General features: G+C 35.2%; 1 protein-coding gene and 1 long non-coding RNA gene across 3 annotated transcripts in view; one reads left to right on the forward strand and one right to left on the reverse strand.

Annotated features, from left to right (window-relative positions):
• Positions 1–440, reverse strand: LOC141485925 (uncharacterized). The gene is made up of 2 exons (XR_012467538.1): positions 240–440; positions 1–183 (listed from the first exon to the last, which is right to left on the reverse strand). It is a non-coding gene; the product is annotated as an uncharacterized lncRNA (long non-coding RNA).
• A 1,301-nt stretch (positions 441–1,741) lies between these two features.
• Positions 1,742–22,341, forward strand: part of MFS17 (Major Facilitator Superfamily Transporter 17) — a 186,387-nt gene continuing 165,787 nt past the window's right edge. Inside the window, exons 1-2 of one of the 2 annotated variants that reach the window (XM_074183668.1) lie at positions 1,742–1,898; positions 2,452–2,650. In XM_074183668.1, coding sequence (XP_074039769.1) covers positions 2,572–2,650 — 79 coding nt within the window. In that variant the 5' untranslated portion in view covers positions 1,742–1,898; positions 2,452–2,571. Of the gene's footprint in view, positions 1,958–2,451; positions 2,651–22,341 lie in introns of both variants that reach the window. The other variant, XM_074183669.1, reaches the window with a different exon arrangement.

Here is a 22,341-nt window from a genome sequence, read left to right on the forward strand (position 1 = left end):
TTGTTTTTACTTTTTTTAATACAATCACATAAGATAAAACTGTAAAATAGAAAATTTATAAGTGGTTTAATAGTATTATTATTGTTCAGCAGATCTGGCCATCGGCCGAGATGCAGGTAGTCCTGAGTAGAACATTTCTCTCTCTATACGTGGTCAGTTGGATCTTATTTTGCAATACAGGGGCTATGAATGAATTGCAAAAATGAATTCTCTGTTGAGGTAAACTTTGGAACCCTTACTTTTTTTTATTCATTTCGCTTGTAATAGATATGAAAATTCACTGGTAAGTATGTCCTTTCGTCTGATTCTGATACTTTTCGACAACAACGTAAAAGTAAACCATCGAAACCCCAATTTTTATTAAATTCATCTAATATTCAGTTCTCGTAATTTGAAAATTGACGCGTGAACAGTAATTATCCCCGAAAAGATACAACGTTGCCAAGTTAATTTGGCGCTTGACTAAGCTACGTTTAATGTTCCACAAACATTTAAGCTTGGCTTGACTTTTGAGCGGGCTTACGCAAGCTTGGCTTTACAGAGAAAACGGTGACTAAGGGCATGAGTAAAATTAATTGGCTGATGCAGTTTGTGTAAATTATAGCATTTTTTGCTATAATATGAAGGAAGCAGTGCTTCCTTCGTATCGTACCAACACATTTCGACAATGGTGCAGCCCTAAAGATATATTTATAATGAAATTTTTTTCATTTCCTTAAGACGCCAATTTGGTTGATGAAGTGCGCGTCGAGACAATTATTGCATTTCTGGTGAATCGAAAAAGTGCTCGTTTTGGGTTTATTCTACGCCAGAGGTTTCATTTTTATCTTCCTTCATTATTACTGATTTTTTATCATGTGCTGAAAGTTGCTACGGGTATTTTAATTATTATTCAAATTTCTCTACCATCACTCGATGAAAGTGGTGAAAATAATTGATTCAACATATGTATCTTTACTTTACGCACCATCGTTCTACCAAGCACTGAACCTACACAACTACAGATCATGCTGAAAAATATATACTGAGTGCAATTCACATAAATCTGGTTTCCCAATTTTTTTTAAACAAAACACAAGCACTACAGGAAAATCCTTGAGGGGCTCTAAGAGCGGTGTCTGTGCGAAAGTAGTGATTCGCATTGGATTTGAATCACCGGAAATTTAATCCATTTGGAAAAAAAATTCCTTAGCACTAGTTTTACCAACGAAACAGCTATTAGTTAGGAGGAGCACGCTCCATCGATTGCACCATGAAATACAATACCTCATTTGTGACCATGCCAAACACAAAACGAGTTCTTGAATTCAAGGATGATTACACCGATTCATTTGATGGATTCATTTACTGGTTTATTTGAAACGTTAGCGCGTTTTTATTGGTTGAAGCAAAACATCAGGATTGTTTGTTAAATTTGAGAGCCCGCCTACAGCAACCAACATGGAAACGAAAAAAGTGTGTATACAAATTTGAACACATCGTCTTTGAACAGATTATGAAAGCAGGTTTGTTTGGACTATTAATCATTCACTGGTTTCGGAGACATTGCATAGCACTTGTTCCGGATATACAGCATAATCAAAACACGGTAGCTACTCCTTTTTCCTACATGTTCAATCAAGTTTTAACATACAGTTTTGGCCTGGAACATCTGTTATGTAATGTCATAATTTGGATATCATGTAATATTCTATGTCACAATCTGTCGGATTTCATGTTTCATGTCAGATGTCATTTCTTATCGTTCTTTCATGATCTATGAAATAAAATCAATAAATTACAAGTGAGTGGAGAAGATAGGAGGGGTAGTTGTCCAATAATTTTTATGTTCTTAAAAAATGGGGATACAGTGGCCAATTTTCCTTAGTAATAATTCATATATGATAGTCAATTTAAAGGTTAGTTTATGTACTTTGATCGTAGATTTTGTTGTTACACCGGTCAGCAAGTCGAAAATGTAGGTTATATTTTTGAAATTTTGAATCTTTCAATTTCAATAAACTTTTTTTTATGCCAATTATGATTATATTAACGTCTGTTTTAATGATTACAAGGACTCTAGTTGTTTCAATTGATTCAAGAAAAATATCATTTTAATTTCATATTCACAACATTACAAATTTCACCAGATTTGTGATTATTAAAAAAATATTTTGGTTTAGAGAGATTTATCATTAGTTATATGTTCAAAATATAGATCCTATCGTATACTACTAACAGTGCTTCCCATTCAATTAATTATTCACGTATTCGTCATTATCATTCATCATCAATATTAATTTATCACTTTTGCTTGTCATTTTTTAGTCAGTTCAGCAGGCCACTTCATACCATAAACATTACTGATACCGGCTTCTCTTGTTTCAGACGATAAAAAATATCGTGCCAGATTTTATTCAATTGATTTTTTGATCTGGTTTTCATTAATTATTTATTTTTTATTATTAACAGTTCTCAATTGGATTGCGTTTTGGCGATTTGGGTAATCCCAATAGAATAATTGTAAATATATGATGGATTGTTAATATTACCGAAAATCAGAGGAATAATTTTTTGTGAAGTTTTTAAAAAATGGCTGAAGACAAAGTTTATACAAGTGACCTCTCCTATCCAAAAGAAGAAAAAAAGTGCCTCATTTACAGGATTTTCGGTAAGTTTCTAATACCTACTAGGTCTTGTGTTTATTAATTTCCATATTTCTTACTGATATCATTACTAAAGTTAACCTACTTTGAGTGTTATTTGATTTTTAAAATGAGGACTTGTTTGATATATGATGAAATTTCGGATATGTATTTAAGTAACCCTATTTGTTGTGGGATTTTCACTAAACAGTTTACAAAATGCCAACACATGCTTCACTATATAAATGGCTTCTTCAGGCATGGTTTCATTGAACGAGCTATTGGGAAGTGAAACTCATCTTGCGTTTTTGTACACTGCTCAGTGAAAATCTCACAATTAAGTATTACTTGGGTCGGTAGGCAGGCGGTTCGACGTGGGTGCTTTGTTCACTCACTCGAATTGACTGTCGTTTGGTCGGTGGTTCAAGCCCTAGTCAGGACGATCGATTTTCACTTGCTATCTTCCAACTCGTGGAATCACACGTTAAAAGGTAAGACCTCTTTAATCCTTAGCTCGCACAAGTTTCGACTTCTGAGGGTTTTCGTTCGTAGAGGTGAGACAGCTGGTTAACGGAAACACAGATTTTTTTTGAACAGATTTGGTTTGAGCGTATGCAGATGGAAATACTATGAAAACACATTTTGGCACATTTTTTATGATTCTGATTAGTTCATTGGTGTTTTCGTTTTATTCAAATGTATAATTTTTAATAGTATATTATTCAAGGAGCGTATGATGATGGCTATTCAAGAGATGAAGTTTATGGCCTAAATCATGGAGAGAATAATAGCTATTATACGCGAGTAGAATACTATACTTTATCCACGACTGATGAAAATTTCCGTTGACGTTTTTTTGTTGGAAAATTTTGTTACATGACATACCTACATATTTGTAAAAACACTATTATTTTATTCTAACAAATACTTCATACAATACATTATTGTTCAATCTATACGCAGTACATATTTATCGAAAATTATAATAATCAACTAAAACAACCTCAAATTACAGAATGTAATGAAATTACTACGAGAAAGATTTATTGATATCTTCGCTAGAAGAAGTTTTCCCTTTTTTAGTCTGAAAAACTACTGATTTTCGTTTCAGTAATGTTGGTAATTTTTTATAATTTTCTGAATTTATACCTTGATATAAGATGGTTGTACTTCTACTGTGTGCAGACTTTTGAAGAGGAATAGGTATCATCCAATTAACTGATGATGACCCCGATCGAAGAACAGAATTCTGCGAAATCATGACGGAAACCATTGCAAGGCCTCCTACCTATCTCCACAATATTTGTTTTAGTGACGAATGTACATTTTTGTAAACGGCAATGTTTACAGACAAAATTACCATTATTGAAGTTGCACCAACCCTCACGTTTTCCGGGAAACACATACCCAATATCTAGAAAAAATTAACGTTTGGGCAGGAATATTGGGAAACCATATTGTAGGACCTGTATTAATTGATCAAAATTCAACAGCTGTATTTGAATATGCTGGAAACTACTGTTGACCCTCTCATCACTGAAATCGTCGAAGCGAATCCTAATGAATTCGATATGGACATTGTATTACAACAAGATGGCGCACCACCACATTACTCCAGACAATTAAGAAACTATTGATTGACGTTAGATTGACCGTCGAGGTCCTACAGAATGGCCAGCCCGCTCGCCAGATTTGGCACCTTTGGACTTTTACAAGACCCTTTCTTTCCATTTGATTCTTTTCCCAGCTGGCCTCTAGTCGCCATTTTGAAAGTTTCATCTGTCAATTTCACTTCAAAATAAAGTATCTATTCATGCATTAATTTCATTATCCAAAATTTTTTTAGTTGACCCGTTCAAAATATAAAAGGGGGAGGACATTAAAGAAATTCACTGTATGTAAAAGTATCCCCAGCAGTGATATTTTTTTATAAAATATGTTTTTTTATCTAAATAATATGATGGATTGCCGGGGGTGCTTCAAAGTGCAATTTTTTCAGAAGATATGATTTTTTCAATCAAAATAGTACGAAGGGTTATGGGGGGAATGAATTTTTCCGCAACAAAATATAGGATTATGTAGAAGTAGTAAGACATGCTGAAAACTATTGTTCCATGCATATTTTTCAGTCATAGTTGATCCAATTGATATTAATTTCAAGTATTGAACATTCATAAAACATTAATTGTTGTATCTGTCAAAAAAAGGTACATTATTATCGATTTATCTTTAACGATTTCGTAGCTGGCAATGAATATCATTAGAGACAAATTTCCATGACGAGCCATAGCCACTGGTGGCTTCACATACTCATTTCCGTTTGCGGTAAATTCCCCAAATTCGTGGCTGAAACCCATGGCTGCAACCCATGGCTGCCTTCACATTGGTTGTGATCCTTGGCTCAAAAATGAGCATTGGTATTCTTGGGGATCGGAAAGGAAAAAAGGGAGGAACCTTCCCAATTTATTTTATTCGTTGTTATTTTGATGTTTACAACTATTCTTAAACAGAAGTATGATACACCCGTATTTTCATTTGGAAAATATCGAATAAAATTACTTGTTTTTCAAAATCAATGATATTGAAAATCTGTTTTTCCGTTAACCAGCTGTCGCTTCTCTACGAACGACAACCCTCAGAAGTCGAAACTTGTGCGAGCTGAGGATTAACGAGGTCTTACCTTTTAACGTGTGAAATCTAACACGGGTTGGACGATAGCAAGTGAAGATCGATCGTTCAGACTAGGGCTTGAACCACCGACCAACACGGCAGTCAATTCGAGTGAGTGAATAAAGCATCCACGCCGAACCGCTTGGCTACCGACCGACCGATATAGAATGAGTATATTTATTAGTTTGGACTTCCATTGTTCAATATGATTCTAATGTGATTTCAAATCTCTGAAAGAACCAATTTAATTGAAATGATTAGATACCAATATCTATTATATTGAGCAATAAAAACGTAAAATGAAATTACAAAAAAATAAAAAGTTAAAAAAGAGTCTTCAAACCAGTATCTGACAGTATCTGAATCACGAATCCAATCACCATCAATCTATACCAAAAGAGGAATCATCAATAGTCTTGTGGATCGTGCTTTCGGAATCTGCAATACGAAGAAAGGTCTCGATAGGGAACTAGGCATCATTAAGGAAGATCTTCAACGGAATGGTTACTCCAAAGTGTTGGTGGAACAGACTTTGGCTAGAAGACAGCAAGAGACGAGCAAGGACGAGAAGCCGTCACAACCAGTGCTTCCACTTCCCCACATTTGAGGATTGTCGGAAAGGATAAGAAGAATTGGGTCCAAGTACAAGATCAGAACCTGCTTTGGACCGGTAACACCATCCATAGCAGCCACACGAAAATCAGGCCATTGAAAATCAGCATTGCCGAGCACAAGAAATACACACAGCGAGGAGAAACCAGCAAATCGGGAATAGCAGAGCATTTTGGACTCATCAACTCGAATGACCTATACATAGTCGTCTCTCGGAGGAATAATCCAGTCATAACTCGAAGACGATTGTGGATACTAACAATTGAAACGGTGGATTAATTTGGTTCGAAAACTTTTTTATTTCAATATGTAAATGTTCAATTTTCAATATTTTGTTCATTCTGATTTTATTGTAATTTCATTTCACGTTTTTATTGGTCTATAATCTATATAATTGATATTTGTAGCTAATCATTTTAATTTTATTTGTTCTTTCAGAGATTTCAAATCACATTAGACAATGGAAGTCCGAGCTAATAAAATTCACCATGAAACATTGTCAACCATTTTCAAACAGAATGTGTATACCTAGTTTCTCATTAGTTAAAATTTACCCGTATCTCAAGGCCTATCCAGCTATTTACATATTTTTATTTAGACAAACGTGACATAAAATTAGCAAACTGTTTCTGTTTCAATGCCTGAAATGTCATTTATCAATTTTTTCATATGAAGTGACACTTCTAAATTGTAGGTGTCAAAATTTGTGGGTTACTTTTTGTACCTACTTACCAAAAATAAAACTATATATTTTTTGAATACTGTTTCTTGATTTGTTTGGGCTTTTAACCTTCCCCGGTCTTAAAAACAATTAATATTAAACAATAGAGAATCTGTTCGAGTGAATAAAGGACAGGGCCAGATTTGAAAGTCTGGAGGCCGCTTGATGGGTCCCTTGATTTTTTTTATAAAAGTTGAATTTTCAACTTTACGCTTAGATAATTAAAAATTTTCAACTTTACGCTTAGATAATTAAAAATTTTCAAACAGGGAAAGCGGGCGAAAATCAACCCGTTCAATAGATACTGTCGTTTAAAAATTTCCAATCAAGTGATTTCGTCAAATATTTTTTTAAATTTTGAGCTCGAAGAAGCAAGAAGTTGTAAGGATGATCTGCAGGGTCAACCGTTTTTGGTATTTTTTTACTTGTTTTATTTGTCTTCAACTCTTGGGTACAAATTACACATTAAAAAAAAGTATTTATTGCCGCTGAAATGCTCGATCAAATAAAAAATTGATAGTAAATGGAAACATGCAATCAGGGCTTTCTGATATATCGATAAAAAATTATTATGTTTGTGCGAGTACTCTCAGTAGCTCCGCTCCCCTTCCCTAAATCCGGCCCTGAATGAAGGCATATACTGAAAAGTTCCCCTTGAAAAGTTACTGACTATATAATTTGTTCAGATACTCATATTATGAAGTAACTTTTGTGGGCGAACGTTTCAATTTGTCCCTTAATTACACTTCAGTAGATTCTCGGCTGATTTAGATTTTTTTTCAATTCGTGGAAGATTGAAAACACCAAGAAACGAAATCACATTTTTTTAAAGTGGAATCATATAGGATTTCTCTCATATATTCATTAGTTTTGGTTAGTTGGACGTATCAATTACGAGGTCGAAATAACGCCACATGCAATATGTAAAGATACGCGATACAGCTTGTCGTCGTGCATAACTAACAATCATTTGGTTCGACGACAAAACAAAACTGCAAATCGGCCAATTCGGTTACGCGTAAGTAATGGTTAAAAAAAATTCTCTACAAAGACGCCACTTGTGATATCAACAGAAGACTCAATATATGAATATAAAATATGCACGAGATTTCCCAAGGCGGTCTATTTCAAAACCAAGCTTCGACAGTTCAAGTCAACAGTTAGAAACCAGAGACCAAAAGAAAGCATTCGTGATCCAACATCAAACAGTGCTGATTCGACCCACGATATGTCTCATCAATAGTGCCAGGCTGAACCATGACTACATTTCTGGACTAGACTGCTTCCGAAGTTCAGCAATGCATTCGTGGTTCAGCCTAACAACATTGTTGAGACCCATTTTGGGTCGAAACATGGCTGTCTAGTGTCGGATCACGAATACATAGTTTTTGGGGTTTGGTTTCTACTAGTTGACTAGCAGTGAATGCTGCAGTGAAAGACAGAGGGCAAATCTCGTTCATGTTCCTACAACAAAAAAAGATTCATCCGATATGTGTTCAAGGGGAAGTCCTATGAGATAATCCCCATTAATTTTTCAAAATATTTTCGTTTATCAGAACCTGATTGGTTGTTTATAAGTTCTGTTATCATATTTATATTGGCCGAGTCTGTGGTCGCTGATTAGTGTTTTCTATAATAAAACTTCAGATATGTTATTATTGTTATCAAAAACAAAAAAAAACAACTGAAGTAAAAACTTTTAAAACTGTCTCACAGGAAGAACTATTCAAGTTTTCATTTTCGACATAAGAAACAACTAACAATAATTCCTTCATAAAAGTTGAAAAAAAACAATATAAATACTGCATGATGTTACAACGATTTAGAAAAAAATGTTTCTTCTAACTGAGCGGTCCGTTATTTGCCACAGCAAAATTTTCGATACCTATCAGACTATCAGTACTACTTCAAATGCGATCGGCGCTGCTGGTTATATTACCCCCCTACTGAGGAGATGGTTGTCGAGTTTACGACTACAACTGACCTCCCTGTAAATTTAGATCAGGAGCGAGTCTACAGAGGAGATGGATGTCGAGTTTACGACTCCAACTGACCTCCCTGTAAATTTAGATCAGTAGCGAGAGCTTCTCAACTCTCCAACTTTTGATTCAATAACTGAACCTAAAAAAAAAGGTTCGGTGGTGCAGCTAGGAAACGACTGAGCGGGGTACCTTGCACCTTGCACCAAATTCTTGAACGGCGTACGCAGAATCTGTCTCAAGTGGAGGAACAAACCCCCCATGAGCAGGTTAGGAAACGTTTGCGCTCAAGTGTTGAGAGTTCGGCAGAACCGTACTCTTATCATCTGATCTGAAAGACCACTCACCATACAAACTAATCGTCTTCGTTAAGAAGCTGGGTTTATTTGGTCGAATGTGAATAGGCGTGAGCCACAATAAACCGTTGCGGGTTGCGGTGGAGAGTCGAATAGACCCACTCACTTTGGACCTAACCTAACATAACTACTTGAAATGTTTACATTTTTCTAGATCATTTCAATTTTGTACTCTGTCACTGATTTTTTTGCTCTTCATTCATAATATAATAATAATACTAATAATAATAAGTTTGCATCCCAAATCGTCCGTTCCACGGTTGTACTTCCCCTGACAACAGGGAGGTCGTGGACTTTTGAGTTTGGAGTGTCTACATGACAGAATGGTACTGGATACAGCCTGTAAAGTCGTCAGGAGTTCGGATCCCCTTCTCTGCATGGTCCGTGACCATGAGAGAGCAGGAATTGGAGCATTTCTCCTTAGGGCAGCTGCTCGAGCAGCTGATGAACTCGGTATAGTATTCGACTCTGAACGAGGTGACTACAACTCTGTCACCGAGTTGGAACCCGTTCAGCAAAAAGCTCAGATAAAAGCCGCAGAGATCACCTTACTTCTGCGGAGACACAGGGATAAGCCGATGCATGGGGTCTTCTTCAATAACATTGAAGACCTTGGCTTATCAAAGCGCCTGACGTTCGCTTTTCTCAGGTCGAGTGGGCTGAAGTCGGAAACTGAGGGGTTCATCATGGCTTGCCATGATGAACCCCTGACACAAGGTGCAGGGCCTGCCGCGAGGCGCCCGAGACCCTAATGCACTTGCTATTAGCATGTCCAGCATATGCGGTATCGGTCTATATACATCGACATAACGCGGCCCAAAGAGTGCTATATTACCATCTACGGCACTCTTACGGTATTGACGAGACACCGGTGTTGCCCTACGATCCGGGGGATATTGAATCCGTTGTGGGGAACGAGAAGTGCCGAATTTATTGAAACTATTCGTTCCCCACCCTCAGGCTCATACAAGCTAATGAGCCTGATGTAGTCCTTCTCGACCACCAGACCAAAACGATATTTGTCGTGGAGTTTTCAGCTCCTGGCGAGACGAATATCGTCAGAAAAGAGGAGGAGAAACGGAAAAAATATCGAGATTTTCTCTATGAACACCACAGACTCTATCCAGATCACTCTGTCAAGATGGTCGTTCTGATTATTGGAGTCCTTGGTGGAATGATGTCTTCTTTACTCTCGAATCTAAAAATCATACCGGCTTGCCGCACTAAGGCAGAAATCTTAGCCGCACAGATGCAGAAGGCTGTCATTCTTGGCTCACTGCTTTTGCTCAGGGCACATGATTCTCGGACCCAATGATCACTTACCTCACGGTGTGGGGAGTGGTCATTGGTTGATTATGCTGGCGCGCCCTCCCAAATGTATCGGGGATTCGGGGGATAGGGCCTGACCAGCGCACACTACGGTGAAAATAATAATAATAATAATAAATCTTTATTTTCCTTATTTTTGACAAAGTTATAAAATTTGATCGGAGATCGGAGACTAGAAGTTCCTGAAAAAAAAAAGATAATGACAACTAACTACTAATACACATAAAGTCTTCATAGCGATAATAACAGTTATTAACAAGAAAATCCTTGAGTTTTCTTTTGAAGATATACATGGTTTTGGATTTTTTTATAATATCTGGAAGCAAATTATAGGCACGTGGAGTCATCTGATCGGGTGATACAAAAGCTAATTTAGTTTTTGCGAATGATACAAAAATATTGTTTTTTTGTCTTGTATCAATATTATGCTTACATTTATTTGGTATAAACAATTTGTTTCTATTCTCAAAAACAGACAAGCATAATTCTAAAATTTTTAAAAGCATTTCTGCATGAATTACGGTTACTTATGCCACTAATGATACGTATAAGTTTTTTTTGTGCTGTAAAGACGTCAGAGCAGCGAGAGGAAAGACCCTAGAAGCACACTCCATATCTTAATCTGGAATCAACCTGAGCATAGTACAGCCTCAGCATCAACATTCAAAACCTGCCTAATATTTCGAAACCGATATGAAATAGGTAGAATTAATTGTTTTGATTAGGAACTCACAGTGGTTCTGCCAATTCAAACATTCATCAATGTGAAGACCTAAAAATTTTAAGCTCGTACATTCTGTTGTTACTGTGTCGGAATTATCAATTGTTCTAAAACTGATGACATCACATTCCCGTTGCCGATGATGAAATCTCATTGAATATGTTTTCTTCGCGTTCAAAAATAAATTGTTCTCAGAAAACCATTTATTAATAATTCCAAAAACATGCTAACATTTTTCTTTCAAAACTGAATCTGATTTGTCACAGATTATAATCGAAAAGGTTGAGATACTATCAGTTCCTCACATAACCATTCACATATTTAAACTAGAAGCAAAAAACTTGCTCAATACGATAACAAGCGTAAACTTAGGCTAAATTGTTGTTAACTAGAGATTCACAGCTTGAAGATCAAGCTAAATAAACCACCGATTGTTTTATGCGACTTAAATTCTCAATGTATTCTGATTTCTCACATACTACTAGAGTACACTCTCTGATTCTAGGGTAATCACTGGAATATTCAGGTTATTCAAGAAACAAAAGATTGTTTAAACTCGAAGCTTAGCTGTGAATTGGCATAACCTATTTTCCAAATAATACTGTTACGTTTTCTTCGTGGGTTTGACAATGATTGACTACAGCATACTATTAAACTCAACTTATTTCACTGTTACAATGACAATACAACACGAACACTAGAACTGAAACTTCACACTAATACTCAAATGTGTTTCGCCTTATCAGATCACTTCGTACCGCTATTTCAACTAGACTTCTCCATCTGCTTGTTGGTAGTGTTTATATATGGTGATGGAAGTCTTCCAGGACTTTCCCCGATAGGGAAAGTCCTGGAAGTTTCTCGTAACGACGCCACATTTAAAATGATCGCGAAGCGCTGGTTGAGTTGAGCGCGATCTTGGACGAGTCACAAACTATTGACGACGACCAGCGGCGGCCGGCGTTTTTTTTTCAGGGGATGATTTACGTAGAAAATTGTTGAAAATTCGACAAAATGTTATTTTAGGTCCCATATACGGTGGTAGTTTTTTATTTTCAATCACTCAATATTCAAACTATTTGAAATTGAATGTAATGATGAAAATAGGAAATATTTTTGAATAATCTTCTGGGCTGCTTCTTTTTATGAAATTTGATGGTGTCACTCTTATTCAAATACCCTTGACAAATAAATCTTATTTTGAAATATAGCATTACTCGTTCAAACAATTCACTACATTTCTTTGCTGGTTTATAATAAAATATTTCAAACAGATGAATGCAAATTCACTAGTTTATAACTGATGAATTTTCCGAATTACAGATGTTATATCCATTGGAGACATAATTAAAATGAATTTTTACGAGACAGTGAAAGTCACTTGAGTACATTTGTATTTGATAGGTTCACACTGTATTGATTCACACCACTTTAATCAAACAATTCCATCAAGTCTGTACTCGAACAGTTTTATTAGTCATGTTTCGGAATGCTCAGTAATGAAATTCGTGAACTATGACTTTTGGATAAGTAGTTTTATTAAACATTTTTATTTTTTTAATTTGTTTGTTATGATGCTCACTGAAAGTAAATGATCTTTAGAACCACAAAAAATACTTCCAGATAACATTTATATTTTAGAATGATACATTGCATAACTTCATGTAATTCATCTATGTCACCTTTGATTATGAATGAAATAAGCTCAGTTTTTATTTATGACCAAAATTAGTGACTGTAAAAACTTATTTGATAAAAAGCCAATATTGTGACATTACTTGACACCGAGAGGGCGCTATCAACTTTTTTTCAAATAGGAAAGGGGTCTTTTGACGTTTCTTATGAAAGTTATTTTAATTCCCTATACAATGATCTTTACAGTTTTTTAATTTCGACAGCCCGTTACGGAATTATGTTTGAATTTGCGACTCAGTATAGTCACATTTGTATTGAGGCTTTCTGTATACTTGGAATTTAAGTAGGTTTATTCTTATTCTAAGCTTCAAAACCTTTTTTTTAACGGATAAAACACAAGCACTACAGGAAAATCCTTAAGGCGCTCTTAGAACGGAACTTTATAGTCTGGGTCACAAGATCCTTCTTTTGGAACTTCTGCCCAAGGGCACCGAAAATTATGATCCAGGACTTATACGATTCAGAATGACCTCTAGCAACTTTTTGAAAAATTTCAAGAGGGGCTCGAAAAAATTGCACAAAGTATAAACAATTTAGTAATAAAAAGATGGGTTTGGTTTTTTGCGAGTATCTTGGAATATATTAAAGATATTCGAAATTTGAAAAAAGATCCTTAAAGAGGAGGAAATTCATCCACCTCCCGGAACTCTATCACCAATATTTATAATTTTAATTTAGAGACGAAAATAGCGCTGAAAGCGAGCGAAGCGCGTCCCGCACGCGCTGATCCATACGGGCCTTGGAACAATAAAAATAATTTCAACCCATTTAATATCATTATTAAAATAAATCACATACCTTCTAGACACTTGAATAAATGAAAATCCATAGAATTTTTTTTCCGTGATTATTTTATAAGATATACATATTTTGGTTCATTAACTAATTTTTACAAGTTTCAAATTTAGATAAAAACCCTGATAATTTCCAAACTAAAAACCTCATTTTTTTTTCACTTCTTGGAGCTTTTCTTGAAAGCCTTCAAAAAAGATTTCCGTTGGAAAAATTAAAAAATTTTGATTTTCCACTTTGTTATTAATAATCAAAGACGATAAAAAGTGAAAAATTCAATTAAAGCAATGAAAACATTTTTTTGAAAACGATTTTTTTTTAATCATAATTTCTATTTCTCTTTAATATTCTGAAAAAAACTTTTTTTTAATTTATAGTTTATTTATTTAATAAACAATTTGTTTTAAACAAATTAATTTTTACGATATATTTTTTTTAAATACTACCAAAAAAAAACAAAAACAACTATGTGTCACTATTTGAGAGACATGCGTTTTTTAGCAATAAAAATGTATTTTGAGAAACGATTTTGTTTTTGAAAATCATAATATTCATCACTGATAAAAATGCCCCCAAAAAAATTTCAAATACATTTGTTTATAACAATTTTTTAAACAAATAGAGCTAAAATTATGAAAAATCATTTTTATGTAACTTTTAATAATAAGAATACTAATGAATTTGAATATTAAAACAATTTTTTTTATTGCTTCAATTGAATTTTTCACTTTTTAACGTCTTTGATTAATAACATAGTGAAAAATCAAAATTTTTTAATTTTTTCAACGGGAATCTTTTTTGAAGGCTACAAGTAGTGAAAAAATTTGAGGTTTTTAGTTTAAAAATTATCAGGGTTTTTATGTAAATTTAAAACTTGTAAAAGTTAGTTGCTTAACTAAAACATATCTAATAAAATAATCACGGGAAATTTGTTTTCCATGGATTTTTGTTTATTCATATATCTAGCAGGTAAGTGAATTAATAATGATATTTAATGGGTCCAAAATCCGTATCGCGTGCGAGTCTCGTACGCGCTCCGTATCGGTGAGCGCGTGCGGGACTCGCATCGCCCGCTTTTAGCGCTATTTTCTCCTCTAAATCAAAACTATGAATATTGGTGATAGAGTTACGGGAGGTGTTTTTTTTAGGATATTTCCTCCTCTTTAAGAATTTTTTTCAAATTACGGATATCTTTAATATTTTCCGAGATATTTGCAAAAACCCAAACCCCCCTGTTTTACTAAATTGTTTATAACTTTTGCAATTTTTTTCAAGCATCTCTTGAAATTTTTCAAAAAGTTGCTAGAGGCCATTCCAAATCGAATGAGCCGTGGATCATAATTTTCGTTGCCCTTGGACAGAAGTTCCAAAAAAAAGGATCTTGTGACCCAGACTATTACTACTAAGTAAAGCTTTCTTTCTTATTAAACATCAATTATATCAATCATATCAGCAATAATAGCTATTGACTCTATGAATCGAATATATGTACTTATATACAACATAAGAGTTATTAATTTCTTCAATTAGGAATTGCTATTGAGTGCCGGAAATGAATAATCTTCATGAAAGAAAAATTGAATTTGATATTTCCATATTTCTGTATCAAGAATATTCGTATTGATTTTCCGCTTTACACAAGTATTGCTTTCTAAAATAATGATACAGATTATATTTCCTTCTGTTAGAGTGTTTTTCTTAAATAATTTTTAAACGAATTGAATTAGGAATTCAAATTTGAAATGTATATTGGTTTCATAAATACTACATTTTAGGGTCTTGTAGGGAAGGGGTGGGCATAGTGGGCCACCCTAAGGAACATCTATTTTTTCCACCCCTAAACTTTTTTGAAACATTTTATAAGTCCCTTCAACAGTATGGTTACTTAGGCCTGATCCAAAAATAATAACAATTTGATTTTCAAACTTATTTGTACAAAATTTTGACTTTACCAAAAGTTGTCAAAGTGGCCACTTTAGGCCACTAGGTAGGGCAAAATGGCCACTGCCTAAATGAATTTAGGTAGTATGGAAAAAATAAAACTCATATAGTTTCAGAACTCAAAACGATTGTATTAGGGTTTTGAACAAAAATAGGCATTACTAAAAGTATGTGAAACTATGAAATCACTGGTATTCGCAGTCTCTTTATTTTCTTTTTTTTCCTAATTGCCATAAGAGTGGCCTTATATGGACTGGATGTTAGAACTGTCGCTGTTCCTTTCTTCCACTTAGTTTCTCTTTTGATAATTCTATTGACCTTGGATACAGGAACAATTTCACGTGGACTTACAGCAAATGAAGTGGACTTCTTGTTTGGTGGACTATTCAAATTTGAAGTTGTTTCTAGGGAACCAGCTGATGAAGGCGGTATTGGGGTTTTCAGAACCGCCAATGACTTCTGTTGAGCTACTGTTGTTGACAGTCTGAGATGAAGATGCACAAACTTGTATGATGGTGTTCTCTTCTCCTGGCGCAGGGTCTTCTTGTAGAGTTATTTCTGTTCTTTCAGCAGCTGCATAATCCAGTTATGTAAACACATTTATGTCGATTGGAACGATTCTACATTTTCTAAAGCCTTTTATGGCGATAACTGGTGAAGCTGCTTTCAAAAACGCTTCACCGAGTAGCCGGGGAACCTGGAATTGAGTCACTGTCCGTCCTGGATTATTCGTTAAGAACTTTTCTATGTTTTTTTTTTTTTTTTTTTTTTTTTTTTTTTTTTTTTTTTTTTTTTTTTTAATATACTTTATTGTCTGAAGAATAAATTCTTATTGACAAAGCCTTGTGCGAAATATAAATAACATATACATGAAATCACAAAAGTAAAATCACTAAAAGTAGGTTATAACATGAACTGAAAAGAGACATGTAAATAATAACAAACGTTCGGGATATAAGAACATGGTCAACAAAATGTAAAAAAATCAATTTAAACTAAATTGAATGAAATGAAATCAATAAAATACCGTAGATATTACAATTAGTCTTCTCAATTAAAATTATCATCATAGAATTCTGCTAAGCTATAATAAGGTCTCCCAGAGAGCAAGTCTTTCAACTCTTTCTTAAGAGCTCTAAGGTCCTTTATGGTTCTTATAGCTTGAGGAAGGTGATTGAACATTTTAAGACCGTTGTAAATAATGGAATCTTTAACTAGCGACGAAGAAGGCAGCGGTAATTTAAAGCTGAATCTTTGCCTGGTTTGATACATTGGCGCGTCCAAGTTGTTAATACCCTATTTTTGAAGACAAGGCAGATTGTCTCGTATATAAATAGGGAGACCACAGTTAGGATTTTGTTAGAGGCAAAAAGAGGTCGACAAGAGTCCCTAGGCTTGGCTTTGCATATGCATCGTATTGCACGTTTTTGTATTAGTAATACTGATTGAAGGCATGTGGTAGAACACACACCCCAAAAGCAAATACCATAACGGAGGTGTGGTTCAAAAAGGGAATGATAAACCATTCTAGCTTCTGCAGATCCGAGCTCAAATGCAGTTACTCGTATGGCATAACATCCAGAGGAGAGCTCCGATTTCAAAGTATCTACATGATTGTTGAATTTTAAACTATTGTCAATGAACAAGCCAAGGAATTTAGAAGCTGGTACGTTATCTATTTGAATATTATTTAGATGTACGGCTGGAATCTGGAATCTGTACAAAATACGTATTGAAATGTGCCATAAACGCAACGTCGAGTGGCTGCATTTTATGACTGCAGTGGGGGGAAATGCACAAAACAGTGACATGATTGTCTCTGTCTTTTTCGATGAAGTTTAAGTTGTTCGTGTGAGTTACATGACCGTCTAGTACCAGAAGAATCGGGTCGTCTTTTGTTGGCTTTGAAAATTTCAAGAAGTGGTCAAACCATGAGGTGAATATTTCCATTTGCATCCAACCAGTAGGATGACATGCAAAAGCTGATCCAGGAGGTGCACCATCTTGCAGTTCAACTTACAATCTACGCCTTGGTAAAATCACAAAGGGTGGTATAAATGTCCCTCCAGCCGAAACACAGACTACAAAAGTTGAAAGAACGCCTCGTTCAGCAGATGTTAAAGAGCCAACTTGTCGCCGACCGTTTAGAGCAGAGACCTTGGACGACTTGGACTGGACTGGATCTTTCTGGATCTTTCTGAATGCCTTCCAAAATGTCAAAAAACTTTGATACATTAGTTTAGTTAAACCCATGAGCCCGTGCAGCTGAAGTCGCCTCTGGCTTCCGTAATGCAATCTTAGGGTGAGGTTTTCTAAATCCCTGTTCCCAATCTTTCCCAGCAGTTTTTTTTTCATGACTAAAGTTAGGTATGCAATTTTTAACAGCGAGTTTGTAGGCAAGAGCCTGCAGATCAGCGATTGTTACTCAAAAAAACGGACTTCCATGTCCAAAAGATGGTTAACTATTTCTTTTTCCTGCTCCTCAGTGAATATGGGCCGAAAGTGACCAAGAACCTTTTTTGTGTTTACTGCATGAACATTTTTGTCGAGTGCACGCCGTTTTAAAGTATTTCGAGGTACCTGGAACCTTTTAGCTGCGGTTTGCCAAGGTAACCCGTCCTTCTTCACTGCATCAATGGACTTTTGCATAGCTTCAGAGTTCCAAGACTGCTGAGCGGTTTTCCTTTTATACTTGGACACCATACTGTTCTTCTTCTGTAAAAAAACACGGAATTAGAATAACTGAAGTTTGCCGTAATCTTGCTCTTGATATTATAGGCCTACTTAGTTGTGTTTGTGATGAATGCAGTTTCAAAAATCAAGTTTTATGCAACATACATTGCGGGCAAAGTGGACACATTCGCGGGCAAAGTGGCCACGGCTGTGACCACTTTGCCCTCTACCACGCCATTTTCTAAATACAATATTTCACGTACAACCCGTTGTAGTATCTACTGTTGAGACATATGAATTCAAAGCTAGAAACATGTTGTTTTGCACGATTGATGTGCAATTTACTTCACCTAGGCCTACAATAAAATGAAGCGAAACATGTGATGCACTTACCTAACATCAGAGGGTCGAAAAAGTGGAAAATTTGCGATATCTCGGTGAGCTTGCATCTGAGCGGCACCAAACTACAACACAATAACAACGGCTGCCGGGCGAGTAGTTGAGACTATTGCCGCGAGACTGCAGCACTATACAGGGAAGAAAACTTCAAGTGGCAACTTTGCCCGCAGTGGCCACTATGCCCACCCTTCCCCTAAATTAAAAAATCTGTAATTTCCTGTCGAGTAAAAAAACTAAAAACGAAAAAACTTTTTACCAAGAGTGGTAAAAACATGAAAAGTTTCGTTCCTCTTTTCTTCATTATGATATCCTACCACGTAGTAACGGCTACATCCATCAATTTATTGAAAACTAAATATAACGCAAAATATATTTTGCATTTTTTTATTCGTCAATATGACATTAAAATGTGTCAATTATGTAATAGATAGGTACTCGATTCTAATTTGGAAGTTTCAAATTTGATGCGCTTTGATTAGCTTTCTCTTGATCGGTGTAGTCCTCGAAACATGATTTTCGGTGGTCCTTTCTTTATATTCCATGCAGATTGGTCTTCGGTGTTGAGGCTAGATGGGTTTTCCTTTGATGGTTTCGAAGGGTTTGCAGTTCTTTCCGCAGAATTCTGCTGGTTTCGAGGATATATTTCTTGCCCATTAGAGCAAGTGTTCGCTGGTAACTTCTCTTCAGGCGTCTACTGATCCTCCATTACCTCTGGAGTTATGTTGATACGAAAATCTCTTCTCTTTTCCATAAATTACCCGATCACTGTTGAGTGAAGTTTTTGTCTTTGTGAAATTAATCTTGGTAATCCGATTGCGGATGTGAAAATTATTTAGTGTAGGGTTATCAGTTATAGCTATAATTAGTTCACAATGAGTCTTGACGTTTTTAAAACCTTGATCAACGGATTTACATGAATATGAGCCGGTATCATTATCGCCCAATTTGAAAATTTGTTGTAAATATCTTTTTAATTGACAATCATTAACAAAATAAAGTGCTCTCATTTTTTTTTTCATATGTTTTTTAATCACAGGAAATACACAGAGATTATTTGCCACATTTCATGCGATAATATTTTTTACTGTAATAAAAAGCAATACAATTATACAGGGTGTGCCATATAAAACTCCGCGGGCAAATATCTAAAAAATGAAAAAGAATATCCATATTTCGTGAAAGCAGATTATTTTGCTGTGAAAGGGTCTTCTTATTTACGTAGAGATTCAGCACTTGGCATCATCCGTTTGAGCGTCGCGACACCGACGCCAATTTTTTTAAATGGTAACCCAGTATTTTCAATTGGTTTTTGGATTCCGCATTTAATTCTAAATTCAGCCATATGGCACACTCGTAGTTTTCCTTGAACACTGATGAAAAAAGTCAATTTTATTGCGTATTATAAAGAGGGCCATGAATAAGTCAAAATAAATGCAATAATGTATTTATCGATCTGTCAGAAGACCTGTCAGATTTGACGAAAGTGTATTCAGTTTTGTGTTGGTTTTTCGTAAAATTGAAAAATGGTTCAATTTTCAATTCAATTCAATTTATGGCGAAGCAAGAAGGAATTCAAAATAAGCAGTTAGAATATGTGCTAATCGGTATCCTGACAGAAAATTACCGTCAGACAAAACATTCGCTGGCTTAGCCAAATCTTTGGCATGAAATGGATGTTTTAATGAACGAAAGCGAAAAAAACCAAAAACGGCTACTGATTAGAATCACAGTGTTGCAGTGCTAGGCCAAATGGTGTTGGAACCATATAGTTCTACTAGACAAGTAGCAATGTATTGTAACATTTCGAAATCTTCAATACAACGTATTTTGTCAAAAAACAAATTCCATCCTTACAAAATACATTTGTTTCAAGGACTACATCCAGGTAATAATCTTCTTGTTTCAGTTTCAATAACTAAAATATATTCCCATATTCAGGAGATGCTTATAGAAAATTGAACTTCATTGCATGGTTGTCCAGCCGTATTCATGATGATGATCAGTTTCTGAAAAAATATTATGGAGTGATGAAAACCGTTTCCATAACAACGGTATAATAAACAAACATAATTGTCACAATTGGTCTCATTGGGTGCAAGAAACGAGATTTCAGCCTGTGTAAGGAGTTAATGTTTGGTGTGGAATCATTGATGGTTATTTGATAGGACCTCATTTTTTCGAAGGAATTCTCGATGGGGAGAGGTACTTGGCTTTTCTACAACATGTGTTGCCGAATCTCTTGGAGAATTTACCAATACAAATTCGACTGAATATGTGGTTTCAACAAGATGGGGCATCTCCAAATAATAATAGAATAGTTACCCAATATTTGGATGATTCTTTTAATGAGAAATGGATTGGAAATAAGAAAGTCCAGATATTACTCCACTAGATTTCTTTTTGTGGGGATATATCAAAGACTTAGTTTATATGCGACGTCTACAAAATGTAGAGGATTTGAAAAATAGTATCACAAATGTTTGTGGTACCATAACGCGAGAGACGCTTTTAGCTGTCACGAATCGGGAATTACTAAAAAGATGCAATATGCGTATTCTACATGAAGGGAGGCAATTCGAACACTTACTAAAATATTTTTTGTTATCACTAATTGATTTCGTTATCATCATGTTAGTCGAGTTATGGTCAAAATAACATATCTTTTGGTAATTTGAAACATTTATTTTAATTTGTACAGAAATATGGAACTAGATAAAATTGAACAGACAATGAAATCATAACTAATGGATTCATTTCATTAAACTCGTATTATTGCATTCATTTTGATTTATTCATAGCCCTCTTTATAATATGCCATGAAATTGCCTTTTTACATCAGTATTCAAGGAAAACTACAAGTGTGCTATGTGGCTGAATTCAGAATTTAATGCAGAATTCAAAAACGAATCGGAAAATCTAGGTTACCATTGGCGTCGGTGTCGCGACGCCCTAATGGATGACGTCTATTTCTGGATCTTTTCGCAAATAAGAGGACCCTTTGACATCAAAATCATCTGCCTTCACGAAATATGGATATTCTTTCTCATTTTTCAGATATTGTCCGCGGAGTTTTATATGGGACACCCTGTATTGTGGAAAGAAATATAAAAAAGTATTGCTCTATAGAGTGCGGACGTAAATAATCCCCGCCCTCTTAAGTTTTGAACGGGACAAGATATTAAGGTCCGACAAAATATACATAAAAATGTATCATTTTCAGTACTTTGTGTTACATCCCTCGTCGCCGATAGGGCGCTATTATCTTTTTTATCCAAATAGAAAGGAGTCTTGTGATCATTTATTTGATTGCTATATCAATTCTCTATCGAACTTTTTTATTTTTAGAAATCAAATCAGCCGTCCCTATGTAATTAACAGTTTAATATTCGTTTCTAGAACCTGCAAACAAATGAAAAATATAATTTCAAGAAAAAAATGTACCTACGCTCCAGCTTATTCCAATGAATGTTCAGAGTGTTACCATTTACTTCCCGACAATGTCTATTTACAAAATTATTGTCTACAATACGAAATGATCCTGGAGAAATTTCGTTGCTTTTTCTTTTTTCTTCTTTTCTTTTTTTTTTCTATCTACGAGTTTGAAATGACAGAGGTTGTATATCGTAGACTTTAGACTTTTCGATTATCACGTGATCTAGTGCCGAGGTTCGCAGAGTGTAGGTTCTGATGTTCTACTGCGTCAGATCCAGAAACACCATCCGTAGCAGCCTCACAAAAACCGCGGACTGCGATTCCAAGAATTGCATTTACCGGATACCCTGTGAGTGCGGAAAATCCTAAATCGGTGAAATTAAGAGGCCATTGAAAA

The sequence above is a fragment of the Leptinotarsa decemlineata genome, unplaced genomic scaffold (genome assembly GCF_025532065.1).
Source record: "Leptinotarsa decemlineata unplaced genomic scaffold, Ldec_3_MD MMD2_tig00026340_RagTag_RagTag, whole genome shotgun sequence".
Classification (NCBI taxonomy): domain Eukaryota; kingdom Metazoa; phylum Arthropoda; class Insecta; order Coleoptera; family Chrysomelidae; genus Leptinotarsa; species Leptinotarsa decemlineata.